Source organism: Cuculus canorus, chromosome 2 (genome assembly GCF_017976375.1).
Source record: "Cuculus canorus isolate bCucCan1 chromosome 2, bCucCan1.pri, whole genome shotgun sequence".
Classification (NCBI taxonomy): Eukaryota; Metazoa; Chordata; class Aves; order Cuculiformes; family Cuculidae; genus Cuculus; species Cuculus canorus.
Window position 1 is genome coordinate 102,529,204 of NC_071402.1, and position 14,665 is coordinate 102,543,868.

The 14,665-nt window shown below is 40.1% G+C and overlaps 1 protein-coding gene across 1 annotated transcript in view; it reads right to left on the reverse strand.

Moving 5' to 3' along the window:
* The window catches only part of CNTNAP2 (contactin associated protein 2), a 1,069,322-nt gene that overhangs the window by 15,899 nt on the left and 1,038,758 nt on the right, over positions 1-14,665 (reverse strand). The window contains exon 22 of the mRNA XM_009568467.2: positions 11,203-11,433. Within this exon, the coding sequence (XP_009566762.1) occupies positions 11,203-11,433 (231 nt within the window). The remainder of the gene's footprint in view (positions 1-11,202; positions 11,434-14,665) is intronic.

Consider the following 14,665-nt stretch of genomic DNA (forward strand, 5'->3'; position numbering starts at 1 on the left):
GTACATAGTGAGTTGCTAATGAGCAAGTGAGTGCCTTCATTTCTCTGTTGCAGCAGGGAACACCTCTTTTCTGTTCAGACTTTTCCATTATCACTGTGATATTAATTCTACCTGCATGTCTCAGCAAGCCCTTTTGTACTGCCTGATACTTGCACCCCGACAACTTCAAATCATGACTTGCTGACAGCAAATAGGTGCCACAGAGCTGCAGTTACTCTTTGCAGTTACCCTGCAAAGCCCTCGCAGACAGCAAGTAGGTTATGGATATCACTTAAGGTGGGTAAGGAGATGATACAGCAGGAGTTTTGGTCTACATACTATGCTACCTATTTGTTAGCTGAAGTGCCGAATAGGGCTATTCAGTTTTTCTTTATTACCTGGTCTACAGAGGATGTCTGTCCAGTCTGGGGACTGTACTGTGAAGGTTTCCTTACCTTAGGAGATTCTTCTGAATTTTTCCTAGGTTTCTCTTGAGCAGATATTTTCCTAAAGCCTACAGTTAGTGCAGGGATGGACAGAACTGTAACATGAACTTATCCACCCAAGAGTATTGAAGGAGCTGACGGATGTCCTTTCTAAACCCCTTTCTTTCATCTTCCAGCGGTTCTGGCTGACTGGGGAAGTTCCACTAGACTGGAGGCTGGCTAATGTTGTGTCCATCTACAAGAAGGGTTGCAGGGAGGATCCAGGGAACTACAGGCCTGTCAGTCTGACCTCAGTGCCGGGGAAAGTCATGGAACAGGTAATCTTGAGTGCTATCATGAAGCACATGCAAGAGAACTGGGTGATCAGGCCCAGTCAACATGGGTTTACAAAAGGCAGATCTTGCCAAACTAACCTGATTGCCTTCTATGACAAAGTGACCCCACTACTGGATGGGGGAAAGGCTGTGGATGTAGTCTTCTTGGACTTCAGTAAAGCCTTTGACACAGCTTCTCAGAGCATTCTGCTTCAGAAACTGTCTGCCTCTGGCCTGGATGGGCGCACACTCTCCTGGGTGAAAACTGGTTGGATGGCTGGGCCCAGAGAGTGGTGGTAAATGGAGTTAACTCCAGCTAGAGGGCAGTTACAAGTGGGGTTCCTCAGGGCTCAGTACTGGGTCCAGCCCTGTTCAATGTCTTTATTAATGACCTGGATGAAGGCATTGAGTGCACCCTCAGCAAGTTTGCAGATGACACTAAGCTGGGTGGAAGTGTGTATCTGCTGGAGGGTAGGGAGGCTCTGCAAAGAGATCTTAACAGGCTGGACTGCTGGGATGAGGCCAATGGCATGAGGTTTAACAAGGCCAAATGCTGGGTCCTGCAATTGGGGCACAACAACCCTATGCAGTGCTACAGACTGGGGGAAGAGTGGCTGGAGAGCTGTACAGAGGAGAAGGACCTGGGAGTAATGGTTGACAGCCGACTGAACATGAGCCAGCAGTGTGCCCAGGTGGCCAAGAAGGCCAATGGCATCTTGGCTTGTATCAGAAACGGTGTGACCAGCAGGTCCAGGGAGGTTATTCTCCCTCTGTACTCGGCACTGGTGAGACCGCACCTTGAGTACTGTGTTCAGTTCTGGGCCCCTCACCACAAGAAGGATGCTGAGGCTCTGGAGTGTGTCCAGAGAAGAGCAACGAAGCTGGTGAGGGGGCCGGACAACAAGTCTTACGAGGAGTGGCTGAGAGAGCTGGGGTTGTTTAGCCTCGAGAAGAGGTGGCTGAGGGGAGACCTTATTACTCTCTACAACTACCTAAAAGGAGGTTGTGGGAGAGGAGGGAGCTGCCCTCTTCTCCCAAGTGACAGAGGACAGGACAAGGGGGAATGGCCTGAAGCTCTGCCAGGGGAGGTTCAGGCTGGATATCAGAAAAAAATTCTTCACGGAAAGAGTCATCGGGCACTGGAAAAGGCTGCCCAGGGAGGTGGTTGAGTCACCTTCCCTGGAGGTGTTTAAGGAACGGGTTGGTGAAGTGCTTAGGGACATGGTTTAAGGGAGTGTTAGGAATGGTTGGACTTGATGATCCAGTGGGTCCTTTCCAACTTCGTGATTCTAGTATTCTATTCTATGATTCTATGAAATGCTAAGCTTATCTGTAGCTTAGAAACATCACTTCACCTGGTTCCTTTCCAGAATCCAAACTATGCAACGCTGATATTTTCACTCTGTCCTCCCCCAGCAGGCCATCAGGTTTGTTTTCAAACATGATCATCCTGAAGATAGCTTATGTGAAAGGATGCAGCGAGCAGTGCTCGCTGAAATGAAAGGGGAGATAGGACTGGATAAAGAGACCATAATTAGGATTAGATATTAAAGATGACAGATGTGGTTGATTAAATAGAGTGAAAAATAATTTTGTTTCATTATAGTAGGCATGATTTTGCATCTGTCATTTTCAGAGGGAGACATTTTACAATGGTTCCCACATAAAAACCTTTTGCAAATTCACAAAAACGAAATGCAAAATAATGTGGAAAAGTGGTCCAGAAAGAGGTATGGGCGGAGAAATAATCAAAAGGCTACTAAGGAAAGGCAAGGGGAAACGCAAAACCAAAGGGAAGACTTTTCAGCTAGAGAGCAGTACAGAGAATACAAAGTAAAAGACCAATCTCATTTTGACACACGGTACCAGGACTGTTACATATAAGCCACTGGAAGCAAATTTTTTAACTGAACTTTTCTACTGTTAGTTAAAATACACCATGGAATACAAAGGAATCATAGAATCATTTAGGCTGGAAAAGATTTTTAAGATCATTGAATCCAACTGTTAACCCTGTGCCTGTCCCACCTATTTCTCTCCTTCTGAGTGTGGCTCTGTGACGAGCTCCCATGACAAGTAAATTACAGCAATGCAGAAAAAGAAGACAAAAATCTGAAACAATATTAAAAATGCTTTTTTGTGCTGCCAGGGCAAAATTTGTATTGACAGTTCCTGGTTTTGTTTGTTTGTTTGTTTTCCAAATTAATCCATCTATTTTTTTCCCCTACATCTCCAAGCTGAAAACAGAGAAAGGAAGAAAACTACTGCTACTAGAAAAGTAGCCTAGAAAAGGCATTTGAAAGCAGATGCTGACAGAGGACTGTCTAACATTAAACCCTAACAGAGTTTATTTGAAGTAGAACTGCGAATTTAGCTGAAGTTACTTTTTAATATGAATATTTTTAATATTAAATGCTTCCAAGTTTACAAAACAATACCTACCCACACTTATTCAACCACAAAATATTTAAATGATATTATTAACCATTTTGTTCATAAAAAGCAACTTTTATTCTAGCATGGTATATGGGCTCAAACATTACTACCTGAATTTTTAGTGATTCTTCAAGTGCAGCATTAGTGGGTTACAAGTATAATATGAACCATTTTTCTGTCCTTATCGAAACAGAAATCTTCACAATCACGCACTTAATTTTTCTGGCATGGGTTAAAGGCCATTGGAAAAAGTACACCCACATTGCAATTCTGAAAGTACCAGAAAAGACGTGCAGTTCAGAGGAAAAATTAGGGCTTTTCACTTATAAAATATCATCTTCTTCCCTCTGTTACCAACAATGCAAATTATCTGGAACATGAAATTCACAAATTTGAATAAAAATTCCACTAATTTCTTCAGTCCTTTTCAACCTTCTTGGCTAGGAAGGATACAGAGGAAATAAACCCAGAAAAAAATAGTCATAAATGACAAAAAAGTCCTCCAACACATTAGTGATATTTGGACTAATTATTTAAACTAAGTTTTGTCAGGTATATTCTCTTAGATCGAAACCATTCTGAAACATTGCATTTTTTTTTCCCTGAGAATTTTTCACTGAATCTCAAGTGGTAAATTCTATTGAGAAAGCAAAAGACATGCACAAAGATGATGGAAAACACAAAACCTGTGTTCAATTTTTGGTGTGAAAACTCTCCAATCGTATCTTTTTATTCCAATGTGAAATGAGTAGAAATTAAAGAATTCTCTGAAATGATGGCTTAATAGAAACACTGTCCTCTGAACAGCCCTTCTGTATGCAAATGCCTAGGACAGTGTGGGAAATTAAGTGGGGATAATAGAATAAATAATAGTTGGATGTTTCTGTTAAAAACAGCATGAATTTTGGACTGAACAGTGGAAATGCCAACAATGAACAATAGTAGCATTCAGGGAAAATTCACTGAATATTCCATGGTCAATAAACTGGGACAATACAAATTCTCATCACTAGACACGAGAGTCGACAACCCAATCAGTCAATCAATCAGTTGTTCCTGAATGGGCTGTGTTAGTAGCCCTTTGATTTCCTTCTGCACGTAAACTATGCTGTCCAGACTCCTAAGCAGAGGAGGAAATGGAGTTTTACAAATGGCTTGCTCCAAGAAGGCAGTACATTATTCTTTCTTTTGGTCTCAAAAAAAGCAGTCTTCCTAGCAAATGTCAGAAAAACTTGTGGAGACCCATCTTCACTACTTTAACTCCCAGAAATCAGTTCTGGATGACCTATAAAACAGAGAACACATTCCTGCACTGTCAGTTGGAAGGGGTTAGATGATTATTCCCTTTCTAGAGTCATTTCCCAAGAGTAACTTCTACACTTTCTTTGGCATAGAAACAAGTAATTGTACAATTGGTGGGAAGACAAGACCAGAACACTTCTAAATTTAGTAACCGGCACACTACAGAATTTTGTTCCTTATTTCAAAAGGACAGTAGACATCTGGGATCACTTTTGAGTTGTGTTTATCTGCAGTTTGAACTTCACCAAGTGCTGTCTCAGAAGTAGTATTTTGAACCTTTGCTCTGCCAAATTTTCAACTGATTTGCAGCACATTAGAGCACTGCCATCCATCAAAGACCTAAACTCATCTGTCTTTTAACTCCTGGTAGAAACATTTGAGCCTCACTATGACTTGACAAGAACTGCTAGTGGATTAAGTCATGCTGGTCTAAGCTATCACTTTCATGAAAATTTTATGAGCAGAGCTTACATTTCACCTGTTAAAGAAGTCAAACAAATACTTCCTTTTATAATTAATGTAGAATATGAAACGCTTTGGTGCTCTCAAAGGAACAGTAGAGTTAAGTGCTGATCAAAGCCTAGCTGTTTATAGCTAATTGCTGACAACGAACCCTCAGGGAATACTTGAAAGAAACAAAAAAAACCAAAACCAAAAAAAAATCAAACCTAACGGGAATAGCAAACAAGTCTGTAAACTTATGACAGCTATAAAAAAGGAGGAAAAAATATCTTTATTTATCGAGGTCATTGGAAGAAAGGGCTTCTTACAGCCAGGATATGAACAAGAAGATCAGGTTCTGCACTTTCAGCATTCATCCACTTATGAAAAAAGAAAGGTGTGGATAGGAAGATGACAAATGGGTCAGACTGGAGACTGTAAAGCTAAAATAGACTTTAATAGCTGTAATGACCTGACTGTAGGCTAGAATAACCTCCTGAACAGGAAGAGAAGTGCTTTTCAGCCTAAGGAAAGGAAAAAGAAGGCAGTCACATGAAGTGCTCAGGCATCTAAATGCTTCCTCCAAGTTTTTCCTAATTTATGCCATCCCTATGTTCCTACATAAAGTTAGCACTTGTGTAAAAAATACAGTATTTGCCAACTATGGAAAATATGCCCTTTTTAATATTTACCACCTTCTTGCCTTGACATTAGGTATCAGCATTAACATTCAAATCACTGCTTAGGAAATAGCTACAAAGCTGGTCTCTCAACCAGTGCCAGAAGAACTTACAAGCTTGGCAGTCTGTCAACTGTCTGATACACTAGACAGAGTGTCAGAAATTTCATACTGTAATTATATATCCTTAAAGATAAGAGAAAGCTGTGCCTAATTGTGTGAAGGAACTAGATGAGACTGAGAAAGGCATTTTTATTCACAATCAATAGAGAAATTTACAGCAATTCAAGCACCATAATTAAACCATTTAAGGATGAAGCACTGATTACGCCAAATTTCAGACAGATGCACTCCCTAGTTGGCAGCTAGGAGGAGAAAAATAGAAAATGTTGCATCGCAATGTTTACTACTCACCTTCATGCCTGCAAGAAACACTCTGTGCTTAGAACGTGAACTGTAAGTTTCTGACTTAATCCTTGTCCGAAAAAAAAGTGCTGCCTTCTTGTCTGCAAACAACTCAGGTCAAGGCCACAGACTTTTGAGACAATATTTATTTTGGGAGAATTGGGGATGAATGCTGGTCACTCTCAACAGAGTAAACTTGATGACAGAAGTGCACTAAAATCTGGCAGTGGAATAATCTATTGGCCTGTAAGGCAGATGGCAAGTGCATCTTCTGCCTCTTGTATAAGAAGTATAAATATTAAAGTAGCTTACTGGCAGACAAAGAGCCTCCCAATTTTTACATGCTATGTTAATAAAAAACCCCAACCACTCCAAGTGATCAGTAACTTCAAAGAGAGAATCTGGCATCATTCTCTGATTACAGTAGAGGTACTAATCCTGTTTGCTGTGCTTGTAAAAGGAAGAATGTCATTTTATTCTAACAACTGCCTTCACATCCATTTCCAATTTTACTAGCATCTAGGAGGCTGAATTTAAACATGTAAGGCTGCATCATACACAAAAGCAATGCCCCTCTTCCATCCTTCCTGCCTGGAGAAATGACCTTGCTTCCCTGCTGTCCCTTAAGGGACAGAATGAACACCACATCATATGCTACCATTGACTTTAATCCTCTTGCTGTTGGATTCATTGATGCATACAGGACATTAAGCTCAGGATGTACTAGTCCACACTCTTTTAGTGTCTGTGGCAAGAATCGGACCCTTTTGTTCATGTTTGTAAGTTAAGACCATTTTAAGGGCTGACTCACCCCCTGCCTTCCCCACAAGGAATGCCTTTGATCCTTCCTTCCCACTGTGCTCTTCATGAAAAACCTTTGACAAGGGCAAAGAGCTACTTCCCATCTCAGTAACCACATCCACACCAGTGGGCATCTGACATTACTTCAGCACATCTGCTGCTGCTGCTATGCCCTCTTAAATGTGGGTACCAGCAGTCACAGAGTGGGATGCCAGCCCAACTGATTGCCTCTGAATCACGAAGGTGACCTTCAGCACTGTCACCGATAACACAAAGGACACTTTCTCTTAGTCCAGAAATTGACTACTAGCTTTTGCTTGACAAAGATAACTACTTGGCCAATTAGGTAGGCACAGATTATAACACCAGTATTTTGCTCTCCTCCCACTCCCCTGCCATCATTTGTTAATGGAAGAGGGATGAATTTGTAAAAAAGGGGAGTTAATTCTGCAGGCAGCTGTTTTAATCTTGATGACGGTGCTGGATGTTTTCATATAATGGTTTTGCTAGAGATGCTTAGTATAGGTTTTAAAGAAAGCTGCTGATTCTTAGAAGGCAATGCCTTTCACCTTCTCAAAAAATAAAGAGCTTTTAGGCTTTAAATATGTAAAGTCAGAAAAAAGTGAAACCACTTGGAAGAACAATGCAGACATACCATTTAATCCTGCTCCATTTAATTCTTAACATGTAGAAGTTAACATCGGTTCAACTAAATGCTGTGTTCAATACTCTAGATACCATTCTGTTCATATACAGAATAAATGCATCTCACAGCCACATAGCGCCATGGCAGTTCAGAGGAGCTAAAGCATGGTTTGTCAACTGTTGTATGCACCTTGCCTCTTCTGACATCTCTTACTTTTACTAAAGGTACTACAGGTAGTTTGGTAAGCAATTTTACCTAAAATGGAGGGGTACATAAATGCAATAGGTTTCTTTTATAGTTATTATATAAATACGAAAAATTTGGAAATGAAACTTTATTAGTAAACTGCAGAACCTTTATCATAGAAAAAAACACTCACAAACTGATCAACCCACCTCAAAAATATGCATCTTCTCATTTTAAGTACACAGCATTTTAGGTGTGGGAGTTTATTTACTACAAAAATAATAACCTGTTTGGGCTTTTGTTTGCTTCTCTACAATGAGCAAGGTGTCAGTGACCAGTGACATCCATCTTAGCTAGTTTGAACTGAAAGATATTTAAAAAAAAAACTCTTAGTGACAAGCTTTTTTACATATGCTACAGTAATCGATATTAAAATACAATGCTAATATAGTTGAAAGCATGCAATTATAACTTCTGTTTTTAAATGTATGCCAGAAAGGTAATTCACTGGGTTTAGAAAGGTGGGGCATGTGATTTTTAAATAATACTGTTGAATGATCAGACTCCTTTTTACTTCCTTACTACACTCTTTTTGATGTAACCAAGGCAAATTGGACTGTCTAACACGAACTAAGATAACATGGATGGGAGGAAAATACAGGGAGGGAATTATACTGATGATCTGCTTGGGTTTGGTTATTGACTTTTTTTTTTTTTAAAAAAATCACAGAAAGTCACACTCTAGAAAAGAATGACTTGTTGAATTCCAGCTTCCTCACCATCAAGAAAGGATTGCCATAGCAACAGGAAAAGACTATGCATTGTAAAAATACTCATAAGCTGAACAAGATAATGGTTTAAGATAACATCCTGGTAGGATGGCAAAATGCCAGGTAGAGTGGGAAGAGAGGGTAGTGGCATTTTAACAATGACAAAGAAATTTTAAAAGAACTAATATTGGAAATGTGCCCCATATGAATTCAAGGCTAGAAGAAAGGGAGGAAATTGACAAGGTTACTTAATGATAAATTCCTGAACCTGTCTCTAAGGGTCAACTGCAAGTCACTGATGTGTGTCTTTATGATTTTCCTTTCAGCCTCTCTGTTAGGGTATCCAAAATGTTTTGCAGGAGATGTTCACACAATAATTACATAGAGGAGTTTAAGGCAATCATTTCATGTAGGTCACCCATCAGGCAGAACCTGCTTAACATCTAGTTATTATATCTAAGGTCTGATCAGCACTGCAGTTTAGAGGTGAAAAGATTATTATGTTTGCCCTCTGGTGTATCTGTCCTATTTAGACACTTATCTTTGATCTCACCCTATGACATTTTTCAGTCCTCAAAGTTCAATTCGACTGTATTTGAGAAACAAAGCTAATTGGGTCCTTGAGCAGCCTGATCTAGTGGGAGGTGTCCCTGGCCATGGCAGCAGTGTTGGAACTGTTGAAACTAGATGATCTTTAAGGTCCCAAACCATTATATGATTCTATGATTCTATGAAACTTAACTCAAAAATACACTTAACTCAAAATACAAATCAGGATGAATGCAGAGTATGTCACTGAAAGAAATTTAAACCATGTGATATCTGTCACAGAATTTTTCCCGATTTCTACTTTTCATTACAAACACTCCTCAATACTACAAACACGTCCTCAACACTCATGTTTTGTTAATATCAATTTAAAATTAAAAAAGTGACATAACAAGAAAAATTACAGATAAAAACATGTATGAAATGAGAAACTCTTTAGAATTGCTGCTTTCAAAGACATGTTCTTTGCAACTGTTTTTTTGTGGCAGAGTGCATGTATCTTTTCCTTTAGCACCAAAACAAGCATTTCTGTGAATTTCTAAGGATCTTCTTGTCTTCGCCCCTGCAGCTCTCGGTGAAGGAGTAAATTCACATGGAAAGTACCGAGTCTACTATAGCTTTGGACCAACAGGAACCATTACTTATACCTCCAACTTTTCCATTTTATCTTTCAACACAGCAAGTCTTCTAGTGGTCTTTGGGAAACAAAAATCTGTAGTGCTAACTGCTAATTTGCTACTTCAAAGTGACACTAAGCCTGAAAATTTTCATTTGCCAGTCATCACGAGACTGGCACCACTAGAGATATTTCTACAAAGACTGCTTTGTTTTTATCTGGTACCGAGTTGATGCAATACCTCCTCTCTTTATCATGGAAATGTCAAACTGAGTGAAAGTCAGAAATTGTTAATCTACACCTGAATGTCCTTTCACTCCTGCCCCAGTGGAACCCACTTATTTGTTGTGAAATTTCTTTCTGCCTGACACAGTCCCTTCCTTCAGCATACAACAGTCCCTCACCAGAAGTCTTAAAAGCAATATGATCTTTTTCGCTTTACTACTGTGGAGCACTGGAGAGGAAAAGAGGTGTCCCTAGCTCCCAGTCTTACTAAGGCTTTGCACCCTCAGCCCTAGCATATCTGCCTTTACTTACTCTGTCATATTTCTCTACCGAAGAAGAGCTGAAAGGAAGTCCTGCAAGGAATTGTTTGACGTTGCTAGGAAAAAAAAAAAAATCCAAACCCAAAAGGTATGACCTTGGCACATACTTCTAAAATATATATACTGTATCTCCTCTCACCTAAACGCTGGCAGATTGATGCAAGCTGAAACACAACAGGCAAAAACTAATTGGTATCAAAATCATTATGGACTCAGGCTTTCCTCTAGCATTTTCATTTTCTACCACTACAAACCCATAAACTTTGCCAGGACAGGTTCTAATTTACACTGCTATAAGTGAAATCAGAAAGAGAACAAAATACAAGAGAGGGGTCAACATACACCTGACCTTATAAACCTAAAGGGAACTGATTTTTTTTTTTTTTAAGTATTCATCTGACTCCTAAAAAACAAAAGAGGAAAAAAACCTCTAAATTTAGGCACAACATATACTTTCAACAGCTGTCGGTCACAAAGCAGAATAAGATTGATATGATCAGCAAACTGTTTTGGCTTTCCAGCATTTTCAGCATGAGATGAATGCAATCATGACTAATGGGAAACCCCATTAAACATGGCCTAAGGAAAGCTGACATTTCAGAAAATAAATCATCATTTTATATAAATATATAAATAATCATTTTATATAAATATATAAATCTATACCTAAATTCAGAATTTTTTTGTATGAAGCTGACTATAATATACTCACTTATTGGGAATACAGCACAAGAAATGCTACTGTACCTTGTTTATCTGTACTTGCAACCTTTTGCTGTCTACATATCCAATACTATGAAGAAAGTGCTACCACAGCAGCTGGGTCAAAATTCAACATTCAAACAATGTAAGGCTCAGTAGTAAAGAAAAATAAATCAGAATACTAAAAAAAGGCAAAGAAAATAACCTGTAACTGCATCCGAAGTAGTGGCAAACCTCTATCATTCCAGCTTTGCATTTCCTACCATGATCACAGCACTACAGTCAATCAATCCACATCAGTTGTTTTTTTTCTTACAGAGGTCAGTGCACATATTTCTTCTCTAAACTGCCCAGCTGAGGAAATACAGCATGCACCCCAGATTACCTGAGTCTAAGTGCCATGGGTCGGTAGCAGCTGACATTGGTGGGATGGTGAGTGGTGATGCTCCGCAGTTGGATTCCACCAGTTCTCCTTGGATGTGAACGTGAGAGGAGGCGTTGATAGGTCTCAGAGCTGCTTTGAGTGGAGCAATCTGGTTGAACTGTACTCTTGACAGGCAGCCAGTGAATCCTGGGGTGTTGTATTTAAATATATCTTGGTCAATCTTCCCAATTTCTATGGGAAATTAAGGAAAGTGGAAAAAAAAAAGATTAATAAAACCAATTTATTGCTTTGGAAAGCACGGTTGGTCTGAACAGTTGGCTATCAGAGCTCAGTCGCCAAGTCCTGCTCTTAGGGCACTGAGAACGTGTCAGACTCTGCCAGGTTTCTTTATGTTTCATTACAGATGGAAACCTTAAAGGCCCTTCTGTGACTCAGTTTCACTGCTATGCTATCATTAAAATGAAAGACCAGTGTGAAGGAGTCATCAGAGAACAAGAGGCCAGCAAAAAGTATCTTTTACCCAAGGAGAAGTGGCAAAAGAGCAGGTGTAGGGACAGTCATCACCAAGGATTCTGCTTGCAGCTGAAGCTGCTGCTGTGAGAGATGCCCCTTTCACTCTGGCCCATGGTCCTCCTGTTCACTCCCATGTCCCTCCAGAATCCTCATCAGGAGACCAAGCATCCCTTTGCCAAGAGACCATATGTCCCTTTGGTGGAAAACCACTCCTCTCCAGCCTTCTTCCTCCCCCCAGCAGTGGTGAGATGTGGCAGGAGCACATCCACCCCTGCTGCAGGCTGCAGAGCAGCTCGCATGTTCCTGTGCATCTGTGACAGGGCTCATGGTGGCTGACAGCATGCCACAAGCAGGCCACTTCAGACCTTGACACTGTGGGCCGGTAGGCAAGCTGGTGGTTGACATCCATGAGACTCCATCATTGATCTCTAAAGCAGCCATCATCCCACAAAGTTCCCCAAGCCCAAGTAGTTTCCTCACTTCCCAAACACCAGCTAAAATGATCCTGACATGGTGTCCATAAAACACAGCACATGCCCTTCCTACCCAGGAGCCTGCAGGCTGCTCATGGCAGGTCGATTTCTGCATGGACCTGGTGCAACAGCCTGAGTCACAGCCAACAACAAACCCAGCACTCTCTGTCAGCTGGCCACGTTAGTGATGGTATTAACACTTCAAAGCCTCACTCAAGTGTCTAATGTAATATTTACATGGCAGTGAGGAGTTCAGCTTCCTTTCTTCTACCGTACACAACGTAAATGAAAATGACAACATGGCATTATCATGGCTGTGCTGCACCAGACAGCATTGCTCCAGATACACAGAGATGCCTCAAAGTGCCTTTCCCTGGGTTGACAGGGACAGGAGTTAATGTCTGGCCCTTGAAGCCAGTGGAAAAAAAAATCCCACTGAGCCAAGCTAAGCAAGATGGTATCCCAAGGACAGAGAACAGGGGAACAGCCTCAGGTGGTTTAAAGGCAAGCTTTTCAGATAGAAACAAGTATAACAGTTTGAAAAATGGGGGTTTTGGGGAAAAAATGATGTGTATAAAACACAAGATCATGTAATACAAAACAAAAGAAAGAAAACCAGAGGTGGGACAGAGAGGGTTCTCCAGAGAGGTGTGGGAAGAAAGTGGGAAAGAGTTTTATTGGAAGAGTTTGGGGAAGAGCTGGGAACCAAAGCACATCTGACTTTGAATTTTGCTACTAAAAAAATAAAATCAAGGTTGTTAGAAAACACATTACAAATCTCTTGGATAAATCTGTGTTCCATCCCAGTCAACGCAGGATCAATTTTATGAGGTTTGAGCTGCTGAACTACCATGATACATACATCAGTGCTACTCCTAAGAGTACGGAGAGTTTTGCACCAGGGATATGTGTGAGGAGTTTCAAGATTATAAACCAGGCTGGGCTTTTCAAGTACACTTTATTTTTCAGCTTTACACATTAAACATGAAGTGGGGGAAAACTGGTGGAAACTGGACAACTTGAGCACTATTAAAACAACATACTGTTTATAAGACCTAAGCTGTACCTTTTCTGTCTTTGCAACGATATTAGAGTGATAAGCACACACAATATTTAAGTCCCCTCCTGCCAGCATCAGGATACAAAAGGAAGATGCACAAACTGAAAATTACCCACATTAGCTCCTTACATGATCCTCTGTACAGTAGTAGGTTTGTTTGACCTCCTTTACCCCACTCCCCATTTACGCTTTCCCTTCTCATTTGAGAACACCTTCCCTTCTCTGCTAGGGCCTTATCCAGCCTCTATGAATATCACAGCCACATTTCACAAGCTGTCAGTGAGCAGTGACTGTCACCTATGACAAAGCTGAAACATGCACAGGACTCAGCTAGAGACTAGATTAAGTGCACTAATATCGTTGTATTAATCACGTGGGTCTTTCAGCCAGCTCTCTTTTAAGAAAGTGGATTGACCAAACATCATCTCCTTCAAAAATCTGACAGCAAGTAAAGAAACTCATACGTGCATGCACTTTCCATAGTTAATAGAAAAGCTGCACAAAAGCCAGAGTTCATACATTTGAATACTATGTATGGTCTACATACCACTCAGACAAGGTTCCTATCTGACCACAATATTCACCGTTTCATACTTCAATAAAAACATTCATGGTATATTCAGTGAACAGCTGAAATTTTGAGTAATCTTCATAATCTAAGGAACAATTAGAAGACCATATTTCTCTTAAAACACTGTCAACAGCGTCAATAACAGTTTACTGATTACCCTTTATTCGTATTTTTCTATATTCTATGGAACTTCAAGCAGCAATGCTAATTGTCTCGCACTCACAATCTTGACTGATAAGAATAAGAAACCATTAATATGATTGTGCTGCTTTATCAGCTTTGGCACCATTTTTCTCTAACTCCATGAATAATACACGTGGATACTAGATCCTGAAAGAATTAAAGGAAAAAAAAAAAAACCAAACCTAACACGACACCATGCTGGAGACCTGCATTTTTGTTTAAAACATTCCACACAACTGATGGTTGGGCAAGTCACCTCATGCAAATTTACTACCAGCTTCCATCACATCAGTGCTAAACCAAGACGGATTGACTTCGAAGATCGACTGTGAACATATTCCCTTCCATGTGAATCCCACGGGGCTCAGCACACCGATAGTCTCTGATGTTAGGCCATTACACTTTGCTTCCCTGTGTATTTGAGCCTGCTATAAACCCAACCCTGGAGACTGTTATGATTATGTAATGAAATATGCCATTGTTGTCACAACTAAAATTCAATTTTCTCCCTATAACAAAGTAGAGAGAAAAAGAAAAGATGGCAACCACATTATTTAAAACAAAGGGAAATATACAATGCAACTACTTTGCTTTGTTCTAATTTTCAATGTATAAACCAATGTAAAATTTTGTAAGTATTATAATGTATTATTGTGACCTAAT